The sequence below is a fragment of the Anas platyrhynchos genome, chromosome 2 (genome assembly GCF_047663525.1).
Source record: "Anas platyrhynchos isolate ZD024472 breed Pekin duck chromosome 2, IASCAAS_PekinDuck_T2T, whole genome shotgun sequence".
Classification (NCBI taxonomy): Eukaryota; Metazoa; Chordata; class Aves; order Anseriformes; family Anatidae; genus Anas; species Anas platyrhynchos.
The window spans coordinates 134,122,814-134,147,631 of NC_092588.1; the positions used below are offsets into that span (position 1 = coordinate 134,122,814).

Sequence of the window (24,818 nt, forward strand, 5' to 3'; positions counted from 1 at the left end):
GATGGAGTAGAGCCTTTAACAGGAGATGGAGAACAGCCTTTAACAGGAGACGGAGAACAGCCTTTAACGGGGTCACGGCGCTGCGGGACAGCGATGGGAGAAGGGCAGCGAGCCCCAATGCACGCTGCAACCCAGGGCTTGGATCCCTGACCGTCCCCTCCGGGATGACGGCGCAGCGCTGCTTTAAGAAAAAAAAAACACATCGCATTTACACGTAAAAAAAAAGACAATTTTTGAAAAGTGGAGGCTTTCGCTGTCGATGCATTCGCAGCGCAAGACGAGCCGGGCTCTACCACAGCCAGCCCGTGCCCACCGCCCGCCTCCCCCTAACATGGCGGCGGCAGCCTGAGGCGGGGGGGGGGGTGGGGGGGTAGGCAGCGAGCGGCTCCTCCCGGCGGTGCCGCCGCTTCTCCGCCGCGCTGCTCGGGGCCGGCACGGAGCGGAGCGGGGCGGGGAGAGGCGGGCAGGGGCGGGGAGGGAAGGGGAGGATGCTGCGGCTGCCGCGGGGCGAGGCGAGGCGGCGGCGGCGGGCCGGCGGGCGGAGGATGCGGCGGAGGTGGCGGCAGCAGGCGGCGGCGGTGGCGGCGGAGCGGGGAGCCATGCGGTGCTGCGCGGCGGGGCCATGGCCCGCACTGCTGCTCACAGGTCGGTCGCGGCGCCGGGAGCCGCCGGGAGCCTGCCCCGCCTTGGCCCCTTCTTTCTCCCTCGGGAGGCGGCCGAGGGTCGGAGCGGGGCCGCAGCCGCCTCCCGGTGCGGCACTGGGGTGCGGGGAGGGCGGCGCGGCCGCTTCGGGGCTCCCCGGGTAAGGCAGGGGCCGCCGCCTCCCCGGCCGGGCGCTGGGCGCTGTGCCAGCCCGTCCTTCGTGTGCCGCCCCGGCTACAGGAGTTGCCAGCTTAATCCTGCCGTGCCGGGGTTTAGGCTGCAAAGAAAGCCTTAATTCAGCTCCCTGATGGGTATAAACCGTAGCAATCGGGTCATGCTCGGGTCTCACTCCGCCAGGGTTCTTCAACCCTGAGGTGCTTCGCCAGCAGCCCAGCCACAAGTGCTGCGGTGAGGCTGTTGGCACCCCAAAGACAGGTTAACAGCGATGTTTCTCTAAATTATTTTGTGGTGTGAGGGCTCAAGGGTATGCCATCTGGAAACTAACGATCTGTTCAATATCATCCTGAGTAATGGGTAAATATACCTCCAGTACCGGAGGTGTGTGACAGTACTTGTCACTGGGCACCGACAGCAGAAGTTACATGAGGTGTTGGGTTTATTAAAGGTGCAGTTAGCGCCCAAACATTAAGTTGTTCAATGTAAGGATTAAACTGAATTTGTCAGATGCACGGTACTACGGGATACTGCAAGATACCGCTTTCTCCTAATGTGGAAATCCTTCCTGCCTCCCTCTCCCAAGACTGGCATGGCAGCCAAGGGAAAACTAGGACAGTCCTAGGATAAGCTTTCAGTATCTACGGAGATATTAAATCTAAAAAATGTCAACTAAAATGCGTTTCTGGAGGCTGAGTTGGGAGCTTAATCCACAAGTCCCTCCCAAGCTCCACAGTAAAGGAAGAAGTTTTAATTTTTTTTTTGTTAACTTTTCCTCTTCAGACCTTTTTAAGCTTGTCTCAAGTTGGATTTCATTAGTTCCAACAGCACAATAAATGGCTTGAGACCAATACAAGGAAGGAAACACGAACAGTATTAAGTTCTTGTGAGTGCTATCTGCATAACATCTATTCTTCGTCAGGGTGGAATTTTGTACTATGTCCCTGGTCTGAATTCAGGTATGACACAGGACAGCTCATGTAATTTGAATGATATAAACTGCCCCAGGGCTCGCTTGAGCTTTTTTTCCCCCTTTAAGCCAACAAACAAACAAACAAAATTATATTCATTATAGCTCTTGAATGCAACTCTTGGGCTGAACCTGTCCATCTTCCAGCTTTCCCAGTGCCTGGCATCTCAGCTATGACCATGTGGGAGAACTTCCAACCTGGATCACTGGTCCTAAGCAAAGCTACAGCCTCCCATAGGCTGTAGTTTATTTTAAAAATAGTTTATTTTAAATTCTGTCCTTAAGGAGACTGTATAGTACTGAAGCATTATTTAGCCAGGCAAAACCAAATGAGCAGCTTATAGAGAAAACAATATGGGAAGAACTGCAAGATCAATGAATAGATTTGAATTCTCTTCTACTAATAGAGATTAGTTTTTCCTGTTTCTGTTGTAACACTTAACTACAGAATAAACTTACCTTATGCTTTTTGTATGTGTTAAAGACCTATGAGATATATACACAGAGGTTTTTTTGAAGGAGGCTGTTTGCTGCCAGAAGTCCAGACTGTTTGCTCTTTTTCCCACCGGCAAAATGTTAACTCAAAATTCAGAGATTTTAAGAGACTCAAGAGGTTAAAGAGTGTAAGAGTGATTTCAGAAGTCCTGCATTTGATCCCAGGGAGCTGGTATTGTACTCAAGAGTGGAGGACCTGGCTCTCAAACAGTAGCTGATGATCATCTCCTTCAGTGCTAGAAAAAATGGGACTTGCCACTGTTGTTGCAATGATATTTAAGGTTCAGCTTTTCAAATACAAATGAGATGGTCAATTCTGTTGCTGTGAAGCTAAAGTACACGAATAACTGTCATTAGATGGACATGGTTTCACCACTGAAAAAACAATGCTGTATGACATTGCTGTGTTAGTGAAGATGTAACTCAAGGCTGGTAACTGTTTAATGGTAAAACCTAATGATAATAGCTTTGTTATCTGAATAAGTATGAAAAATTTAAATCACGACTGGCTAAAACCAGGCAATTTTCCACGTCCATCAGTTCATGATTGTAGTGAGATTTGACATTTCCCTCCCAACTAAGTAGTGGAGACTGGCTAAATGTTGTTACAATTGCAGCACAACCAGCCAAAATGTCTTTTTAATGTAGATTATTTTTAGTGGTAGCCTAAGCCACTGAGATGGGAAGTTAGAAAGAACTAAGTACTGGTCAGGTGGCAACCTCAGCATCTTGAAACCTGTGGCTTTTCTGAATTTCTTTAATCTTTTGAATCAATTGCAGCCTGAGAAATCAGACCTAAGTAGAGATACTCTAGTAATTTGTATCAAGAGCAGATGGAAATGTAAGAGGAATCCAGGCAATGTTCCTTCCCTGGCTACACCATGGGCTCAGGGCTGAACTGTAGGAATTGTGGCAATGTTGTTTTCCTTGCCTTTGTGGAAAAACTACAGGGATTTGGTTTCTTTGTCAGGTCTGTGGTAGGAGGGAGAATGGTGGTGGCTAAATGTTGCTATTAATAAAGCACGAGGGTTTTGTTCTTCCAGTGTGTCATTTGCAGCATTCCCAAGAATGCAACTGCTGAAGTTTCACAGTGAGACTGACAAAATGCCTCATCTGGTTGCTTGTCATTGTTGATCTCAGAGAAACGCTCGGATGTTACAGTCCGAAATGGATGGAACAGAAACAGGCAGATAGGCACTGAGCACAGATGAATAATTGTAGAGCTTGGAAACATTTCTGGGTTTGTAGGGGTAGAGGTATGGGAGAGAAGGGCAATGCAGGGTTTTGAGAGGTGGAGCTGTGTGCTGCATTTAATATTCTGCTGTTAAGTATTAATAATTGAAACCTTTACATAAGATCTATGCAAGTAAAATTAACAAAAAAGGGCCCTGTAGGTGGATGTTCTGTCCTGAGCATGTCCAGGTCCCAGGCACAGAGCTGGGAGCTGGTCCTCCTGCACCCCCTGGCAATGCGTAACAAACTGAAGAGCCTGACACCATTAACATTTTTTTTTCATTGTGAGTACGAAGGTGATCACATTCTCTCTAAAATTTATCTTCAGTAAAAATGAGTAGTCTGAACTCCTGCGCTCTTCAGTATAGGGCCTCTTTTGTCATCCTCTAATCATATTCACAGATACTCCCTGAGCTTTCTTCATGTTGTCACTACGCTTCGTGAAGGCTCTTTGTACGTACCAGACACAGCATTTGAACGGTGATCATATCTGTCTCACACACAAAAATAAAATCTCCCTGCTACTCCTTGATGTACTTGTTTACGTAGTAGCTGTTCCAACCAGCGTTCTGCTGAAAGCCTCTGTTCAACCCGTTGTTATCTGCCACATCTCCGTAGTGTCTTTTATCAAAGTTCTGGATCCCTGAACTGCATGCTCTGTAACGTAAGTACACCATGTGTCCTTTGTTCCTGGGCATGTATTTACATTTTATTCTACTGAAGTACACATCAGTGATCACCTTAAGCTAACCAAACAACTCACTGTGCTGTGTTAGCGGCTTGTCGCTTACATTATTTATTAATCTCCCAGCCTTTGGTTTAACCTGCAGATTTTATCGATATATGGTATATATCCTGGTCATTTTATATATATTAAAATATTCCAGTAGCATAAGGCCAATGCTTTGTGAGACATACTAGAACTCTGATGTAACCAATTAACTATCCATCCAGGAGCCTTGATCTATTGTATGAGACTGCTGTTCCTGTGATGAGAGCTGCTGAATGGGCAGTGTGTTCCTCCATTGTTCCATTTCACACCTTTCATTTAAAATCAAATAGATGGTGACGTATATACTTATATTAAAACACTACACTGTAAAGCATGGCATCTGAATAACAGATGCATTGGATGCTTTTCCAGCTCCCCTATGGACTGCAACAAAGGTAGAGGGGTGGACAGGTAACCTCGTTAATTCCCACTTGTGGGCCCAGAGCAAAGACACCGATCATTTATTTTTCAATATAAAAAATGTATTTTGAAAATGCATCTTTGAACTTTTCTATATATATTCCATTTAAATAGGCGAGATTCATTTTGCATCTGGTTTCTCAAAGTGCTAGGGGATACGCTGTATGTCTGCGGGTAATGTCATCAGTAGGCTGTTTTTATCAGGCAAACTCATCAAAAAGCATCAGTTTGAAAGGATGCATTAAACCCTTGTCGATCGTGATAAGTATAATACTCTTCAACATTTAATCCTTCATTAATCTAATCAAATTGCTTTGCCTGGGATTGGTTTCTATCTGAAAAGGTCCTAATTGCCTGGATCATGCATCTGAAATACCACAACAACTTTATTTTACCTTTTTGGATTTTTTTGAGCATTCCTAGTGTTACCAAAAATGTACACTAAAGGTCATGAACAGCACTGCATGGGGTAACCTATAAATAGACACTATTGTATTAAGATTTTCAGGGTAGGCAGATCATTTCAGCAGGGAGGAAGCTGTCCTTCATGCGAGACAAATGGAGAACACTGGATGGCAATAACAGCTTGTTGCTAAACCAGATCTTTGCTGTATATGGAAAATCTAAAGAAAGCTAACAAATGTATAATTGAGAAATGTCATTGTGCTGGTAGGGTAATTCCAGTACACAGTTGGTTTTTTTTTTGCTTGTTGTGCTCTTATGCTTTATCCTAAAATAAATTTTAGTTGTTTTGGGTAAATTGTCACTAATAAGTGTTTCAGCCACATGCACAGATCCGTGTTTGTGCATCTTTCCTTCTTAAGCCTGATCTGTTGGGCCTCCCAAATTCTGCGTGGAGAACGTGGTATATATCAGTAGGGCGACAACTGACCAGTGCAGCCATGCCAGCAGAAATTTCCACAAATATTTACGTTTCTAGTATAAAGGTTCAGTGCATATTTTTAATGCATGTTTGTCAACAGAGATGTATCCAAGGGAAACTACCACTACTTGTTTGATTCTGACATTGCTATTTTTCTAAGCAAGTTAAGATGTTAGCCTGATAACATCTTCTAGCTGGAGTTTGACATGAGTTTGTACTCCCAAACTATTTCAAAGGAACACCTATTTATTATGTCCACTCTCCCTTCCTAGCATCTTACTGCAGTTCATCCTGTCTGAGCTTTCAGTTGGCATATAACCTGCAAACAGCTGGTATATCCTGCATCGCAGAGGAAAGGAACAAAAAAACAAAAAGCTGGAGGTGAAGAGGGAGCTTTCTCAGGCAGTCCTGCCACTGCTGAAACGGAGGCTGTTGGGCAGCTCTACAGCTGCTTTCAGAGTCTCCTGTGTGCTTTGCTCCTCACCATGTTTAAACCTTCTTGTGCCTCCAGCTGTGCTGATGGAACCGTCTCTGGCTGAGTGGGGTGAAGATAACTAATTTGAACCAATTCTTTTCTCAGTACTGGTTATTGGTTCTGCTGCAAGGCAAGGTGTTTGGCACCAGTTGCCAGCATCTTCCTGTAAGCAAAGCCATGCTCTGGGTTATATTACTTCCCCTACTTTGACCACTACATATTACATCAGTGAAAGTAACCTTAGGTTTGTCTTTGCCTGCATATGAGGCTTCACTGGTGCAAATATATTTATCAGAGAATGTGCTTCATCATATATTTCTTACCAATGTCATGATGTCAGCAACAGCAGCTGCAGGTGCTTAAGCATTTAGTGCAAACTTGGCTTATTTGGGCAATGAATGTCAAAAAGGTTACTATCAGGAAGAGTAATATATACTTATGTATTCATATCAAACAGCATTGTTTTCTTAACCTGAGATTCCTGAGCTCTGACTAAGTAAAAAAACTGGCTTAGAAGGTATCTGATTCCATCTGATAGTTGATTTGTGGGAGTCTGTTGATCTGACTAATTTATTTTGCATTTGTTTTATTCTGAAAAGCTTTTTTGTTAAGCTCTGCTGATGGCAATAATGGAACAGTTAACTGGAAGACTAAGCAAGCCAACAGCTATGTTATCAGCAGAATAAAGGCTGTTGAGAAGAATGGTGAGTTTAGGTCATCAATTTAAACCCCATGTTGGTTCAGTCAAATCTGCTTTTAATATTACTCCTGCTTTTTCAGTCATGTCCTTGTTTTAGGCATAAGGTGCTATTTTAAGGTAAGTAATTTGGAAAATCTTGCATTTCTTCAACCTTTTAAACATTCGCAGACATGTGTGTCTTTGCTAGTTCTCCCCAACTTTTCCTGTTGCAGTTCCAGCTTTGCTTGAAATAATGGCTGTGTTTGTACCTAATATTGCATATTTTCTTACTGCTGCTGGTTGCTTGGAAACACCTCTGCAGTTTGCTTAATACAATAACTTATCTGAAACAATTAAACAAAATCCCTAGATTAAAAAATATTTAAAAAAATATTTTAGAGTGCACCTAGAATATTGTAGCTATTCTTCACGAGCTGAGAAAAGCCTGTTGGTTTTGCATTGACTGCCCACCCAGGTAGGCCATCTGCATTGGCCCCCAAACCAAATCATTTCTGGGATTGTCTCCTCTGCTAAAAATCAGTGGAGAAAGAACCTCTGGGCTGGAGGCTGATACAATCTGAGCTTAATTCCTGGCTATGCCCATGCACAAAAAGGACAACTAGGGTAATTTCTTTACATGGCTCAAAGAATGATGCATGTTTTCCAACATTCAGTTCCCAATGTATCTACTATTTCTTTTTTTCCCCCAATCTCTAGAATTTCTATCCTTTCTGTGCAGATAGATCTTGGGATCTTGGAAAGCCCTCCAAGGGACCTGGAAACAAGAAAGATAAACAGCAATGCTGTTGAGGTAGCTGCTATTGTTTTTTTTTTTGTTTGTTTTTTTGTTTTTTGGGGAACTGTTGTTATCCCATGTAGTGAAAAATTTTAATTTCTCATGGGTAGATTTACAGAAGCCTTTCAGAGTCCTTGGAATTTTATCTGCCATGGGGAACTTGCCCACCCAGTGCATACGTAACAGTTTGTAGAATTAGATTAGTCTTTAGAAGTTGGTGTATTCAGCTTCAGCCTTAGATCACCTAAGATGATTACACGTTCATCTCCAGTCTGGAAATCTTATGAAAATAATTGTGAGTTGTAAAAGTTTCTGAAGAAAATAGCGTTTCACTTGTTTCATTACTGAAAAGCACTGAATACTGCAGAGGACTGAAGACTCAACATTTTCCTTTTGATTTTGAAGGAACTTTGTTGGGAAAAAAGAAGAGAGCTTATCTAATATGGGGGGTAAAGACTTTCCAGTTCTTACCCTATGGACTCGTGTCATTACAATGTCATTATAAGATAAAACAAGGATGTTTTCCTTTTATTTTTCTTCCTTCTGAGAGGCATTTTTAGATTTTATGCAAATGTAGGACATCAATCTTGGTGAAATCCTTACGCATATGTTTACCTTAGCAAGAGAGAGTGTCTCATTACTAAGTATCTAGGTGCAGGTAATTAGTGGTAGCAATAGATTTCCTCTAACAGACAAAAGAAATACACGGGTTACATGGGGTTTTCTGTAGTAACAGTTGATCTTACTATCTTTCTTACTTTCTAAAACTATTATTTGAGGAGAAACTATATATTACTTTTTCACTGTTCTTCCTGTTTGACCTTTATTGCAGAGTCAAAGAATCAGAAATGGAAAAATAGATTTTTGGGGTATATTTGACGTTTTCATCCAGTCACCATATTTTTCTCAGCTTTTCTGCTCTGTGAAGAGACCTATTAATGTTACAAATACTTTTTCAGCTTTTCTTGAAATTATTTTACAGGAAATTAAAGTTTTCTTGATCTGTTTACAACTTATTCACAGAAGGGAGTGAACAAGTTTTTTGGGGTCACTGAAATATTAATTTTAATTTTGCAAATCAAATAGCTGTGTTACTGTACAAACATTACAATAATTGGTTTATTAATCACAACAATTGTAATACATTATTAAAAAATAAACTATATTAAAATTCCACGGCCCATTTTAATTTTCTCTTTAAGATAAAGTTGTTGTGGAGACATTGCTCCCTACTGTGTCAAAAGGAACTTCTAAAACTGAAAAAAAAATACTGACTCCAATAAGCAGATCATTACACAGATAACCAAGGGACCATGATTACGGCTGACACTTTTCCAGCAAGATTCATGTAAATTCACAGGAAAATGGTTCGTACCTCAAGCGAGGCACCGAACGCTTTCTCGATTGGTAAAAAGATCCTGTCATCGATCCTTCGAAAAGTATTACTTATTTATGACCTCTCACTGAGGCGGTCAGTGCTGTTCAGTGGAAATGTTCCTGCTGTGGAATTTGATCAATATTGTATTAAGAGGTTGGGGCTGTTCAATTTGGATCCGGCTCGGAGACTGGAAGGTCTGCGTTACAGATGTCTGCATCTCCTCTCGGCTGTAGTCAGCGGAGATCCAGTGAGAGGAGGCAGGAATGTAGGACGTGATTCATCTCATTTTACAGGCGAAATCAAATTAATCAACCCCTAGAAGCGTCTGTTTCTCTCCACTGACTATAAAAGGAGCCCGGCTGACTCCGTGGTGGATGTTGTTTCTGTAGGCATCTAAAATTAGGTGAGATGGATTCCACACGGAGTACGTGGTACGAGGGGTGCCATGTCGGTGATTAATGCCTAATTAGCAGGGCTTCTTTTAAGGAACTCTCAAATACAAAGGTTGGTGTAATGACAAATCTGAAGAAACATTTTAGTAGAAAATTTAGTTTGATACACATTGCAGATATTTCTTGTTTATTGATCTAAATGTTGAAATTAGCCCCTTCATCTACCAGGAGCTATGCCTTTGTTCCTATGAGTTTATTACAATGACTCCAAAGTCTCTTGTAGGCCCACTCTTCCATAGGACTTCCCCATGCTGTATGGCCTAGAGTCTTTGTTTGTAGACGTGGTTTTGTGTAAGGTCTGTTTCAGTTAGCATGCAAGGCAGGTAGCCGTGTATCACTATCCAGGGCTTATCTTTACCACTTGTGTTATCCTAATTTAATGCACAAAGTTTATCATCAGTGATTGAGTCTTGAACATCAGTGACTTGAAAAAAATTGAATAATAGCATGGAATAATGATATGACCTACAGTCAGTCCTGTTAAGACCCCGCAACATACCTCTATTAGATCAGTGTTTTCCATTTATGCTTAAAATTTGAAACTTGTCAGTCAAGTGGGTTCTTATTCATTTCACGTGTCATAATGATTTTTGTACTTGAATTCATTAGAATGCATTTATAATACTGTATCAAAGGTGTTATACCTAAATAAGAGGTACTTTTATGAACTAACTGTATTTAAATGGCATATTGTTCTAGAGTAAGTTTCCTTTAGGTTTTTAATTTCAGTCCTGTAAAATGTGATTTTTGTTTGTTTGTTTGGAGTCACTGTCATCTGACTGGCCTATAATTACCCACGTCCTTCAGTTTCGATACATGCACAACATCTTCAGTGAACACATTTTTAGATTTAGATTATCTGGCCCTACTGGTCTAAGAAAATCTATCTTTAAGAACTCATAAATCCTTAGCTAAAGTGAATTGCTTTGCCCTTTTCTGCCCTGGAACTGAAAAATCTACTATTTTGTTTAGAGAAGAATCACTACTCTTTATTGCTAAGATCCCACAGTATTTCTCGTGTTCTTTATTTTATTGTTAAATATAAAAAAAAAAAAAATTGTATTGCTTATTTCATGTATTTTTATGTATGTAATATTGCAAATAAAACAACTATAAAAATTGCAATAGACTCCCTCATTTTTTTATTGTAATAAAAGCAAATAGGTTGTACTACTTGAATTCTAACACAGCCCGTTTTGTTTATTGCAATATTGGAAGGGATCCTGTGGGGGAAAGAGAGGGTTTGCCCTTTATTCTGTTCTTAAATCTATGCAACCTTTTAAAAACTTATTAACAGGTATCTAATATGTGTTGCTTTCTCTTCCCGGTTGCGCACACTGCTGTTGAAATGCATGCTGTGTTACCTAGAGCATGTCTCACTTGTGCTTTTCTCTCTTTTATCTTTCCTTCTGCTTTCCAGTGTACACGATTCTGTCTAAGGTGCACTCTGATCGGAATGTATACCCTTCTGCTGGAGTTCTTTTTGTTCATGTTTTGGAGAGAGAGTACTTTAAGGGGGAGTTTCCTCCTTACCCAAAGCCTGGTATGGGATGCTAAGATCTTCCATGTTATGTAAAAAATCTGAAAAAAAAAAATAAAATATATATATATATATATATATTTAACGTACCTTGCATTGAATCATCTAACATACAAAGGATAGTTTTTAGTTTATATTGAAATATCTTCAAATGTTTTGTTTTGTGATCATCATTTGTGAAAAGATGCGTGTAACTGTGCTCTAAAAATGTAGTTAATTTGAGAAGGCACAATAGCACACTGTTTATCTGAGTTTAAGAAGTATGCTTTTTTTCTTTTCCTTTAAATATGAAATGATGGAAGTGCAATAATTATGTTTGTTGAAAAAGGGCATTTATTTGATCAGTCTTACAGAAATAGTAGGTGTCAGGCTTGATGAAGGAGCATTTTGCAGGGATACAGCAAACTTGAGACAAAAGAAAAGATTAAAATAAGTACCAGACTATGTAATGATATTTTCTTTCACTGGAAAAAAAAAAAGCTCCTTTGGATTCAGCCTTAGTTCTATATTTAGTGACAGTTTGATGTTATTAAGCTGTTTGTTTTTAGAGACAGAGCTGTTATTTCCTAGGCGTGGTGGTTTGATGTACACCTGAGTTAAAGCCAAAGGATCTGTCATTGGCAGGCGAGAATAAACAAGATGGGGGGGGAGAGGAGAAAGAAGGAACATCCCGTCCCACAACACTGAAAAGGAATAATAAATACATAAATCTGTCCTTTAATGTGTAATATAAATAAATGTATGCTCTTTTCCTATAAAATATGAAAAAAGTAGTGCACGTATTGTGCATACATAATCAAAACCTACTGTTTCATTAATAAGCTTCAGAATCAATTTGAGAGTACAGCTTCCAAAACTCTCTTCAAAGACAAAATAAGTTCCTGTTAAGTTTTGTCATGGATGCAACCGGATTATTTATTTATGTATTTATTTATTTCCTCCCCGTGAAGTGGGTGTTTTCACTCACCCTTGTGCCTGGGTCTCTGTTTTCTGTAACAGTGACTGGTAGAGCTACTACCAGGGCTACAGTGAAGTTTGCCTCTGGCCCTGTTTTTCCACATCTTTGGCACACAGACCTGGACATTGTGTTAGTTAGGGATTATCTTTCACATGCCTACGGTCCCAGCCTGTTTCCAGTGCGGCATCAATCTGATTTCAGATAGTGCTGAAATCTCTGTACTGGTAGACGTATGTGATCCTACCCGAAACTGACTGGAAGACCAAAGCCGACCATGCCTTGGCATGACCTACCTTGAAGAAAGGCAAACCAGAACGTATCACAGGTGCTTTTCAGAAAGCATTTGCGATGCTGGACATTTTATTACCAGTGCAGTAATAGATGACCGCGATGTCCCAGGGGAGCCGTGAGGAAAGTCACGTTACGCCTCGGTGCTGGGTTAGTGAGGCCCTTCCTTCAGTTCTGGCCCCTTTAGCCACAGCCAGGCGTGTAAATGCTCACCTGAAGACTAGTTAGCATTTGGCAACAGCTCTCAGTCTCATTTTTCAGGTGTTCCTCTCAGGAGATGACAGCCTTCCTTTCTTCACTGAGCTCAGTTTCTTCCCTCTGTCACACCTCCATTTGTCACTTGTCCTACAGCTGCTGCTGGTGCCATCTCAGAGCTGAGTTTGAGGAGCACTGTGCAGAGCTGTGTGCACGGGTGTAGAACTGATCTGCTCGAGCTCTGTGCCTCGGTTGTAAGGTGTCCCCCCCCTCAGCAGTGGGGATCTGCTGAGGCGTGTCTGCAAAAGCTAAAATAAACAGAAGTCAGAACCAGCCATGTGAGAGAGCATCCGTAGGAGCCACAAGAACTGCTGCTGTTTGCTTTCAGAGATTGCATCTGGACCACTGTACATAGCCATCCATGGATCCATTTTGCAGGCATATTTGGTCCTCTTTCCAAATTAATTTATTCTCTGGAAAAAAAATGAATTACTGCCAGGCTGTTTGTGCTGAAGATCTGTGTGTCTTGATACTGATAGAAGCTTTCAAGCATCAGTAGTTACACAGCCACTGTTTACAGTAAGCCCTCCCAGGCACATTGGGTCTTTGGAATAATTATTTTTTTTAAAAAAAGGGAAAAAAAATAACTAAAAGATACCTTTGGGGGCATTAAAATTTGTGCTTTCATCAGTAGGGAGATTAGATGATTCAATCCTAGGTGAAACTGAGTTCTAAAAATCAGACCCACTGGAAAATGAGTCTAGGGGTACAAGTGCATTCATCTCTGCATCGTGGTTATGTTTTTCAGATAAGAATGTCTTAATGCTTACAAGTGAATTCACGTTTCTAATATATTAAAGATAAGCATTTATTATTTTTTTTTTTCTCCATGGAAGTGTTTAGAAGACATAACTGGAAATCAGAATAATTTTTTTCTAAAGCAAACATCAAAGTCCAAGCATATTGCATGTTCTTGTGAATGTTCTGATGCTACTTTTCCCATCTAGGTGAAATAAGCAATGATCCTATAACATTTAATACCAACTTAATGGGTTACCCTGACAGACCTGGATGGCTGCGCTACATACAGAGGACACCCTACAGCGATGGGGTGCTGTACGGTTCACCAACTGTAGAGAACGTGGGCAAACCAACCGTCATCGAGGTACTTGCTTGCAAAAATGCCCCCCAAATTATTCTGGTTTGGAGTATATGTTCAGAATTGTCAGCAGGCACTGACTCCCACTCCTCTTTTTGAAAAGTTAATTACAATGGAGAAGGAGGATTGTAAGGCAGGGAAGTCACTTGTGACATGAACATTTTCCCTACTACATCTTCATAATGCTTCAGTTCTGAGCTTTGTAATGTTTTACCCTGAGTTTGGGACCAGACTTTTCCTGTCTGTAAAATACAGCATTCGAACAATAAGCAGGTTAACTTTTTTTCCTTTTAAATTGCATTATTTTTCATCAAGTATTATCTGGTTCATTATCCATGTTTATCGACAAATGTTATTTTAGTTGGCAGTTTCATCAATTTAATTCTATTCTTGTAATTGTAGCCATGACAGACCCACTACTTTATTTTTCACAACTAACTACCCAAATGTTTAAAAACATCAATTATTCACTGAGCAGCAATTGAAACAAGGGAGAAAGGACTATTTGCTGTCAGGTATATCATAGCAGAATGAATAAGACACTGCATAGCTCACAGTGCTAAGGAAGATCCACTAATTAACTTGCTCCAGCCACTGTGCTTCTTCAGCGATGCATTTGTCTTAAACCCCTGATGAGGTTTCTCTTAAAATTGTATTTGATACAGTTGTTCTTCCTTGAGGATGACGACTCTAAATGTTAAGTTATGCTGTAGATAATTTCACCCGTGCTTGATTCATTTTTGATTTCAGCACGACTAATCACATCGATACAGCTAATTGTGTGCAGAAGTACTTGCAGACTCCATTTAGCTCCATTTGCTCTACTTTAACCATTACTTAAAATTATATTTTTCTATAGGGCGTGTGCTTTTACTCCCTAGGGTCTATATCAAGAATTACATTGTAAGCATGAACTCAAGCCTCTGTTTGAACTAAATCTTGCCTAGTGTATGAGTTACTGTGTTGTGGACCTGTGCTCGCGTGTGACTTTTGCATTAATTCCACACGACAAGGTGAAGGCAGGTTGCATTTTTTCCGCTTCTGGTGCCATATGAGAGGAGCAGTTGTGTGTTCTTAGCCTGAATCTTCACTTTCACCACATCCTGATACCTGAGGCGATGCCGTGGGTAGATAAATTAGTTCAAGGAGACCTCCTGATTAGAAGGACCTAACAACCCAAGCATTGCAGCAAATACAAGGCAGCTTGTATTTGAATGAATACTCAGTACAGAGGCAATTTCTACCATTGTTGCTTTTACTAGCCACGGGTGTACAGTCCAGACCAACAACAGTCTGAAGTACAGGCTCAAAATGGGTACTTCCATGTTCCTACATAGATCTCGTACCACCAGAGTTAGGTTTTCTAACTATTAATGGTCAAACTACTGTTTAAACAACTCTGAAAAATTAACAAAACTGAGGAACTGAAAAAATCTAAGGAATTTTCTTGTACTTTTATCATGAAATGGATAAATTACATGAGATTTAATTTTTTGGGGCAACCTTTTCCCACTGCTTAAGTCCTGCAGTAGATGTACTTCTGTTTCTTTGGTAATCCATCTCACAAAGGCTGTGTGGCTCTACTTGCTGAGGAGCAGCACAGTCCTGTCGGCTGCAGTCATGCTCTGCCTCTCCTCTCTCCCTGAAATGAACTGAAGTGTGAACTCAGGGAGGAAGCCTTGTTTTATTTGCTTCATGAAAGATTTATCACCATCCAGGAAATAAAAAGTAGAGAAAATGTTACTTAAATAATATCAATATCCAGCCTCATTCTGTAATTCTTGTGAGTGAGCACATAATCACAGCTCCATTTCTGAGCAGCATCATGCAGCAACTACCAAGGACTGTATTTGACACTTGTGAGCGTTTCAGGCATCCCGAACATATAAGATTGGTATCCTTGCAAAATTTGATCAGTGGTTTATAAGTTTAATAAGAGGCATGAAAGTTGCCATCTACCTACTGGTTTTCAGTTCCCCTCCACTTACAGATTCCGGGATTTTTTAAAAACTACTTGTGTTAGAGCAATGCTTATGAATCCATTCATGAAGTAAAACTTCATTGGGGCTAGAACTAAAACTAAATCCCAGTCCCAAAGACTGCAATTGCTGGGTTCCCGATAATTCATTTAAATGTCTCTAGCTAGTTGAGTTCCCTGGGGAGCTAACAATGAATACAGGTCTCAATGGGAGTGGGGCTTCCAGAGGGTTGGGGGTAGGATGGGAAATGCCACCCCCACATTTTTGCTTATGGCTGTTTCTTTTTTTACTCCAGATCACTGCATATAACAGGCGTACCTTTGAGACAGCAAGACGTAACTTGATCATTAATATAATGTCAGCAGAAGGTATGTGCAGAACACAGCTTGTTAAGTTGTGAACTGAATAAACAAAATAAATCTTTCGAGATCCCATTCTTATATGATAAAAAGTACTGTAAAATAGTTGTCAGGTCTTCAAGCCAAATGTAGGGGCATAAAGGGAAAGTAAGGGAGTTTTTCCTCTTTTGTTTCAGTTTGTTATTTTTGTCTGAATTATTTATGTCAGGTAAGACTATGATCCCTTATTCATAAAAAAAAAAGTCTATGTTTTTGAAGTAATTTGAAATTTATGTCTTTTCAAGTGGAGCTTGCACAAAGGATTTCACAGTACATGTATTTCTGTATGCTGTTCCGTTTGCTTAGTTTTCTTTATGCAAAGAACAACGCTAGGTACATATTTTAAAAGGGCCCTCAGCATCAATGTAGAAGGACAAAGAATTCAGCAATAACACATTACTGTTTAATGAATATAAGAGTTGATTTTTTTTTAAAGCAGTGGGTAGAAAAAATTGCTAAAATTTCAACACTGGGCCTAATTGCCTGGTGGCATAAGTGCCACTGCTTTGCATCCTCAGCCGTAGCAGAGCTAGTATTCCAAAATGGTATCAGAAAGCACCAATATGCATTTTAATGACAGTTGAATGATAAAAATAAATGATAATGATAAAATATTTTGTGGTTTATGAAAAAATGAATTACATAACCTAAAACAATTCAAGATAGCAAAGACTCAGCTTGCCTTCTGTATCAGTCGTTTGTAAGGTCTATTTCTTTTGACATCTAAGAACAGTTTCTGTCAAATTATTCAAACACCATATTTCTTATAGTACTGTAAAGCTTGAGTAGCAGAGGTGTAGTGCTACTAGGGATTTTATTTATTTCAGCCATTAGAGACTTTCTACAAACATCATGCAGTTAAATAAATATATTCTAATTTTCTGGTAGCAAGGTAGCAGCTTTGACTCTAATGTTAGCATGAACCTACTTTTGTCTTTAATGAAGATTTAGGAGCTGAGAATCTTTTCCTTCATTCCTCTTCCCCATATCATAGTAACTTCATAAATTGCCAGTGATTTTCAGCTTATGTAATAACTGATGGTACTAATCTTTAATTAAACAATAATCATGTTAGGCTCAAAGTGGGCTATTTCAAATACAAGATTTTTGTAGCTATTTATCAACCTTAAAGTGGCATTGCACTAATCATTGCTTTATAATATTTGTTTTGAAGTCATTGTTTAAGGCAAAACTCTCTCTTCTTCGTTACGACTAGATTTTCCTTTACCATATCAAGCGGAGTTCTTCATAAGGAATATGAATGTGGAAGAAATGTTAGCAAGTGAAGTTCTGGGAGACTTTCTTGGAGCAGTGAAAAATGTATGGCAGCCAGAACGCTTGAATGCTATAAACATTACTTCTGCGCTGGACAGGGGAGGGAGAGTTCCACTTCCTATTAATGACATGAAGGAAGGGTAAGCACGTGTGTCAGTCTGTTATTTCTACTTTACTCTTCTTTTCTTACAGAAAGGCTTTACATTTTTACAGGCTCTCTAGAAACTTTGCAATTACTGTTTTATATTTTGGAAATCCCAATTGGTGTTAGATATGAAACGTTTACTGATATTCCAAACATCCATTTTAGCATGGATTTTTTGTGTTTTATGCAAGTGACAGTTTTCTATACATTGATCTTACAGTCCAACAAATACTAATAAATTCCATTAGTTACAAAATAGTTAGTAGTAAATACACGTATTTTGTCATTCTAGTCGTAATATTGAGAAGTGGTTTGGTATACTTTTGAGTTTTGCAAATTAGGAACTGTTAAATACTCAAAAATTTAAAAGAGGGTGTTGGAGAGTGCAAGTTGCAAAGACACTCAGATTTCTATGAGCATTTAATGTTCAGCAGTGTCATTTGCAACTGTAGTCTTAGTGAAATCCCTGGTTATGCGCTTCGAGAGCATTGTGGACAGATCAAAGTTTTAAGCTTGAGCTGTCTGGGGAGTTTAGATTACCGACTGTGAACTGCAGAAATCCATTATTTCCAGATGTGATTCATAACCATACGCTCTGTTCTGCAATATGATGTTCCATTTCTAAACTGATAAGGATCCAGTCTCTTCAAGTATACCGGCTGTCGTAGTGCTTTTCCCTGGCAAAATTAAAGGTGTCTAGTGATTTTATCTTATTTCATTTTTTACCTCTTTAAGATATTTTGGGTCAAATAAATGTCTAAAGAAGGGCTAGGGTGTCTAAATCCAAGCTGTGTGCAAACAAGATTGTTGTTACAGAGTCCTTGTTTTGCATCTGGAGTTTCTGAACACATCTGAAGGAGGGTGGCTTACACACTCTGTACTTGCTAGAGCAGTAGGAGGGCCGCTTACTGCAAGTGGCTACATTTCAAACATTCAGTTAGATAATGCCTTAAAGAAAAACAGCAATCAGTATGTAATTTCTATGCCAGGATCCACTGATACATTATTATCTAGTGCAGCAGACCATATTTTCCAGCAGAATTCTACATATTTAAATATGAAAATGAATAATATGGTCAGTGGAGCTGCTGTTATTTTATGCACTGTAATGCTAAATGAAGTACTGTGTTTACACACTGCTTTAGTTATTCCCCAAATTGTGTTGGTTGTATCAAATCTTTCAGGAGAAACTGGGGGCTTTGTCACTTTCCTATTAGTTTATAAATATAAGTCCTAATTAATTTCTTTGAAAACATGGGAAGAAATTATTTAAAACTACTATGCTGAGCTGGACTGAAGATTTCCAAAAGATAAAATTAAACTTTTTAATACAATTTTCAAAAGTAGTACTGATTTATTTACATGAGGAACCTACACTCGGAAGTCTAGGACTTCCAAGATAAGAAGTCTGGGACTTGACAACTCTAACGGTAAGGAAGCATTTGCATTATACTGCAAAACAAAGTAAGTTGTAATATGTAGCTAAAAAATCTGTTTGGTTTCAGTCTGCTATTCCTATGCTTAGGTAAAGCATACTATCAAGAAGAAATTAGAAAATATTTTAGTCTTTAAAACATCTGACTGTTACTGTGAACAAGAATAGTCTTTGGAAGAGCACGTCATTGTCCTTTGGGTATTTGTGAGAGGTATCCTGACAGCCTATCACTCATCTCTTTCTGCAGCGTGTACGTTATGGTTGGTGCAGATGTTCCCTTCTCCTCATGCTTACGGGAAGTGGAAAACCCACAAAATCAGCTGAGATGCAGTCAAGAAATGGAGCCCTTAATAACATGTGATAAAAAGTTCCGTACTCAATTCCATATTGATTGGTGTAAAATCTCTCTGGTGAGTTATGTTATTGTTGCATAAAAATGATGTTTGTTGAACTTCAATATTTCATTCTAGTCATTATTTAGGTAAGAGTTTTGCCAGCCTGGCCAGACAACTGTGCCGAATTCCACTTCATTGTGACCAGTTGACGTTGTTTCCATTTAGCAGCCACTCTTAAGATTGTGAAAGGATTTTGCTCTGTGGACTGAACTCAGAATACAGCAACAGTGAAACCATGATATTAATTTTTGCTAACTGTGATTAATATAAATGGCAAAAGACCTATAGGGCTTACAGAGCTAAAAGTAAAGATAACTGTTTAGGTAGATGTAGTTTGTTAATTGAATGCTCTAATACTGCTAGTTACACTTGCTTTCCTAAAATGCGTATATAGATTTGTTTTCTCAAATATCGAGTCTACAGCACTGAGTAGTTTATTTTTGGAAATACTTTTTAACAGCATAGAAATACTATTTGTATAAAACATATTTCATGTCAAAAAGGAAACAAAATAGTGGTGGCTAATGAAACCAAAATAAGTATGCTCAGGAAATGTGACCTAGATTAAATTCTTCATGGGCCTAGTGGAAAACTGGCTGGATAGCCACAGTAATATCAGGAGTACAATAATTCCCTGCCATTTTTCATTAATACGGATGATGGAATGTGCTTATTAAATTAGGTTTGCAGGCCCCGTAAAGCTGAAAGGAACTGCATGTGCATAGATGGACAGGACACAATTCAGAGAGATCTTGAGAAACTGGAGAAATAGCCTGAGCAAACAGGATGAATTTCAAAAGGAGAAGCAGAGGAATAGTGCAGTAATGCAAGAATAACCAACTGTACAGATGCAGAACAAATAGCAACTGCTTAGGACTGCTCCAGAAAAAAGGTCTGCCAGTAGCAGTGGCTCATAAACTAATCATGAAGCAGCATTGTCGTGCTGTTTTGAGACAGGCAGAGGTCACCCTGGGATGTGTAAAAGGAACAGACTCCCTAAGAGAAGCATAATTTTCTACAGCAGTCAATTTCACAACCTTCCTGAACTTGGCACTTGGCACTTGTTTTGGCAGCGTGCCACCGTAACTGAATTTAAACAGGCTTAGGGGTGTTTGCTGCTGCCAACAGCACTGTTCCTGGATGCTGCATCAAAGAGAAAATGGAGCCAAGCTTCCCTCTATCTAATCATAGTCAGCTTTTCACAAGGCAAAACAAGGGGTAGGAAGTCCCCTGAGATCTGTGTACTGGGAGAGAGTTCAGCTCCATTTGCCATAACTGCAACCTAAACCAGTGACTGAAAATACAGCCATCATAGCTTCCTCTATTCCTCTCACGTTATCAAGTGACATCGGCAGGTAACACACGCATCAAAGAGTGGATTTCAGTTTGTGGGTCCCAAATTCTGAAAAGACGGGCAACTTAGTACATTCCTCCTCTTAACACTGCTGTCTGACAGCTTGTTCTTGTTCCCTGGGTGGGCTCCTGCCCCCGTCAGTAGGTACACAGATCTTTTTTGTGCATCAGCTTAGGGCTTGAGGTTCCACTAAGCAACCAGGTGGACCTGGAATACCTCATGTAAAACATATTACAGCATTTAATAAGTAGAGAATACGTAAATTGTTTTTTGTCTAACAGTCTTGCAGTTAGAAAATACAAATGGATACACTTGAAACCCAAGCGAGCGTTCTTTCTAGCATTCCATGAAAACCTTTTCATCCATTGCACAAGTTTTAATGCACTTGTTCATGAATTAAATTGCAAATTGTAAAGACATGACCAAAAGTCAAGTGTGTAGGCAAATTCAGTGTATTTTCAAATATCTAACTGAAGATAACAAGAAAAGAACCAGAAAATGAAGAGGTGATGGAACAGGCAGTCACTTAAGTGCAATATGAAATTCAGCAACTACAAAGTTTGTATTTCCAGGAACTTTAGATACAGGCATTAAAAATATGTATTTGTGGCAAGGAATGCAGTCTTCTGAAATTTAGTTGAATTAGGAGGTAGAAAAACCTTTGAACTCTGGGTATGATCAACTAAATAATCATCTGATGATGGCACGCTTCCTGCATTGGGTGGAAGGGGATGGCCTAGAGCTGCTCAGCCCTCAGCAGCTGAGGTGTTGCCTCTTGCTGTTTGTAACACTTGATATTAAAACTCAGTGGGACACGACCAGGAGGAAAGTTACACTCCTCATCTCTACCACCTTCATACAAGAGAGGGCAGTATTGTTATTTCGGAAGACTAGAAAGAAGTCGATTTATTCATCACAAATCAGTTTTGCTGTTCAAAAAAAAAAACCTAAACAAAAACTGAATTTTTACTCAAATAGCATTTGTTTGTAATAATCCAAAAATTAATCTGTAAAACCAAACCAACCAACCAAACAAAAAACAACAAGAAAAACCCAACAGTATCTCTGGTAGGCACAAAAGTAACCTATGTTACCTTGTTAGTAACAATATGATAATGTAATATTAGAAACTAGAATATAGATAATATCTAGAAAGTTTTGACAAACTGTAAGATTTTATTGTTTAAAAAAAGTGACTGGACAAAAATGTATAGAATTTGTCAAATGTTATTGTGTAATACAGGTTGTTTTCTGTGTTCTCATTGATTAAGTACTTCTTGGTTTTACATTCTCTTACTTTGTTATGTAATTTTCTTTTTTTTCTTTCTTATTTTTTTTTCTCCTGGCTGTCAGGTTGACAATACCAAACAAGTTTCCACCTTTCAGGAAGTGATTCGCGGAGAGGGGATATTACCTGATGGTGGAGAATACAAGCCACCTTCTGATACACTGAAAAGCAGAGACTATTACTCGGATTTCCTAATTACACTGGCAGTGCCCTCGGCAATAGCACTGGTGCTTTTTCTAATACTTGCCTATATCATGTGCTGCCGACGGGAAGGAGTGTGAGTACTTTAACACACTAATTAGTAATTGTACACTTTTCTAAGATTATAATGCATAGAAGACTATTTGTTAGAAGAATTCCATTCACTTCATTAAAAGAATAAATAAAACATGCCAAAAGACATCTGTTTTGAAATATCGAGCAATTTGTCATCTAATCATGTACAGTAATTTCCAAGAGAATGCATACAGGGACTTTAATTATTCTAGTTGAAAGGGTTAAAAATCTCCACATAAACCTGAAATTTCTTGCCCCCAAACAAATAAAATACTAATAAAGGATCACTGGTTCAGTACTATTAAGTAATTTCTAAAATGCTAACTTTCATAAAATAAATCTGCTTGAGGATGTGAACTGAATTTAGACATATAATAAAAGAGGTAACCGTAAACAGAAAGCAGCAAGTAACGCAATTTCTGCCATTTCTTACACAAACTACAATTTCATTTTGTCACAGAATTTATTTTAGCCAGAAGCTTGTTCTTTAACTTGCATTTTCATTTCTACGTGTGTGTGTCTGTGTGTCTGTCATCAGTACCCCATCTCTGTACGTGCGTTCATCAAGGCCTTGCCATAAACCCAGTTGCAAATGCTGCCAAGTTGCATTTAGCAGTAACATTGTCAGCATTTCTATATCACGTACTATTTTCATCATCAGATAGACTTAATGTTCCAACTATCAATGCTATTATTTAATTCATAAATTTTGTTTTGTTTTTAGGGAAAAGAGAAACATGCAAACACCAGAGTAAGTGTCTTCTTTCCTGTTATTTTTCTTTTATCATTTAATTTCCATTTTCAGTAGCTTGTCATGCTTCATACATGTGTGTCATAATCTTCTTTCATTCTCTCTAATCCATGGTTTAATTCATAAATGTGAAAGCTGCTTTTAAATCAGAGTCTTGGCGAGGCTAGAAGATCAGAATAAAAAGGGTTTGAAATTAGCAACTGTCAGTTCTGTAAATAAATTAGTCTGTAATAAATTAGTTCTGTTAAGAATAAATATCTTAAAATATAGTTTATTCTCCTGATCCTTGGACCTCCCAGTCTGTATCTTCAAAGTAGTGGACAGGAGAAGGAATATCCTGGAAGGTGTCCAGTGGCTACAGCATAGAGTGTTTTAAAATTAATTTTCTTTGAAGTTTTTTGGATGTACCACATGAATCAGGAGTTACCAAAAGTTTTATTTGAACTGCAGCAAATAAATGGAAAAATAGCAGTAAATTGCACAGTATTGGATCCTATGCAAAATACTTCTCCAGACAGCAGAGTCTAGTAGAATAATTACTGCCTTCAAAATGAAATAAATCCATTATTTATTAAATTAACTATGGAAGGGTTTGCTGTAATTGCTGCACTATGGAGTCTGTAGCATGCATTAGTCCTTGTATATTTTTAAAAAATAATAATTGTAAAAGTCTTTCAGTTTAGACAGAGCACTTAAAATACGTATTTACTATTTTATTTCCTTTTTGACCTAGCATCCAGTTGGTCCACCACAGCGCTATACAGAAATCGACTAAAGAGCTGCGTGACATGTCTAAGAACAGGGAGATAGCCTGGCCCCTTTCCACACTGCCCGTGTTTCACCCAGTTACTGGCGAGATTGTGCCACCCCTTCACACAGACAGCTACGACAATACTAGTATGCCGCTGATGCAAACACAACAGTAAGTATTTTGATTATTTATTTATTTATTTTTTAATACTTTTTATGTTACACAATTTAACTCTGGAATGTGTTTGTTGTGGGGGTACCAGTAATGACTCTGTAGTTCAGGATTGCTCTGACGCTTGCATTTCAAGCAGAAATAAAGGCCCACTGTGATAAAAATAGATGACTGGATTCCAGGCTGCAAACTTGGCAAGAAGCTTTGTATGGAACAATTACATTTCTGCATATTTTGGAGAAAAACTACTTTTGACAGAGGAATCAGAACTGTTCCTTTTTGGAAACCCTATTTCTTAGTATGTGTCTTTGGAGTTCTGTTATAAAAACAAAAACACCAACCCCATACAATCCTAACTTTTTTAGTATTTAGCCATGTACCTGTCAGGGATGGTTTGTGTCTGAAATGTTAACATTGCACAGAAGAGTGTTTTCCATTATGCTGATAGTAAATACAGGATTACCAATGAAAAAGTAACCTCAGCCATCTCCACTGTTGCCAAGACAGAAACCAGAAAAATAGTCATTTTTATTTCTTAAAGTGCATTTATTGAAAACTTTATGAAACTATCAAGACAAAGTCATCTAATGCTGTGCATATTTTCCAAGCCAAACAGGTAGGCAATGCTGCAGGAAAAAAAAAAAAAAAGACATTTCTGGAAGGGTTTGGCTGAGTTGTCAGTAGTTGAGCAGATCTGAGAAAATGGCCTTAGAGGTGACTGGCATTACTCAGTGACAAGGCACTAGCTCAAGTTGGTAGCTCCTCAGCTGATGGGCCTGTGTGAGAGAGGGAATGGCACAACCATGATGATACTGGTCCAGTGCCAGCACTAAACTGGCCCAAATTTGCACATGGTTGCCCCATGTTCCCTTCATAATGTAGATAATGTGCTAAGTATTTTCTTCTCCCTGTCCTTAAACTAAGTTCTACAAAAAATGTCTCCAGGAAGTATAGCTGTATAAATTACCCCCTGTACAGCTGCTGTGTTATTTTTACAGTTTGTTCTTTTATTCACAACAGCAGTTTTTAGAATAAAGCCAAAAGTTACGGTAAAATAAATGAGGACCCGTGAGCGAGTATGAATTTATGCC

The 24,818-nt window shown here is 39.2% G+C and overlaps 1 protein-coding gene across 7 annotated transcripts in view; it reads left to right on the forward strand.

The window, feature by feature from the left end:
- The first annotated feature begins 473 nt into the window (after nucleotides 1-473).
- Nucleotides 474-24,818, forward strand: part of SGCE (sarcoglycan epsilon) — a 28,235-nt gene continuing 3,890 nt past the window's right edge. For 2 of the 7 annotated variants that reach the window (XM_038173795.2, XM_072033630.1), the window contains exons 1-9: nucleotides 474-645; nucleotides 6,664-6,768; nucleotides 13,358-13,515; nucleotides 15,784-15,856; nucleotides 17,103-17,301; nucleotides 18,989-19,151; nucleotides 21,844-22,055; nucleotides 22,779-22,805; nucleotides 23,539-23,727. In XM_038173795.2, the coding sequence (XP_038029723.2) occupies nucleotides 489-645; nucleotides 6,664-6,768; nucleotides 13,358-13,515; nucleotides 15,784-15,856; nucleotides 17,103-17,301; nucleotides 18,989-19,151; nucleotides 21,844-22,055; nucleotides 22,779-22,805; nucleotides 23,539-23,727 (1,283 nt within the window). In that variant the 5' untranslated portion in view covers nucleotides 474-488. Of the gene's footprint in view, nucleotides 646-6,663; nucleotides 6,769-10,789; nucleotides 10,913-13,357; nucleotides 13,516-15,783; nucleotides 15,857-17,102; nucleotides 17,302-18,988; nucleotides 19,152-21,843; nucleotides 22,056-22,778; nucleotides 22,806-23,538; nucleotides 23,728-24,818 lie in introns of all 7 variants that reach the window. The other 5 variants (XM_038173798.2, XM_038173794.2, XM_038173796.2 and 2 more) reach the window with 5 other exon arrangements.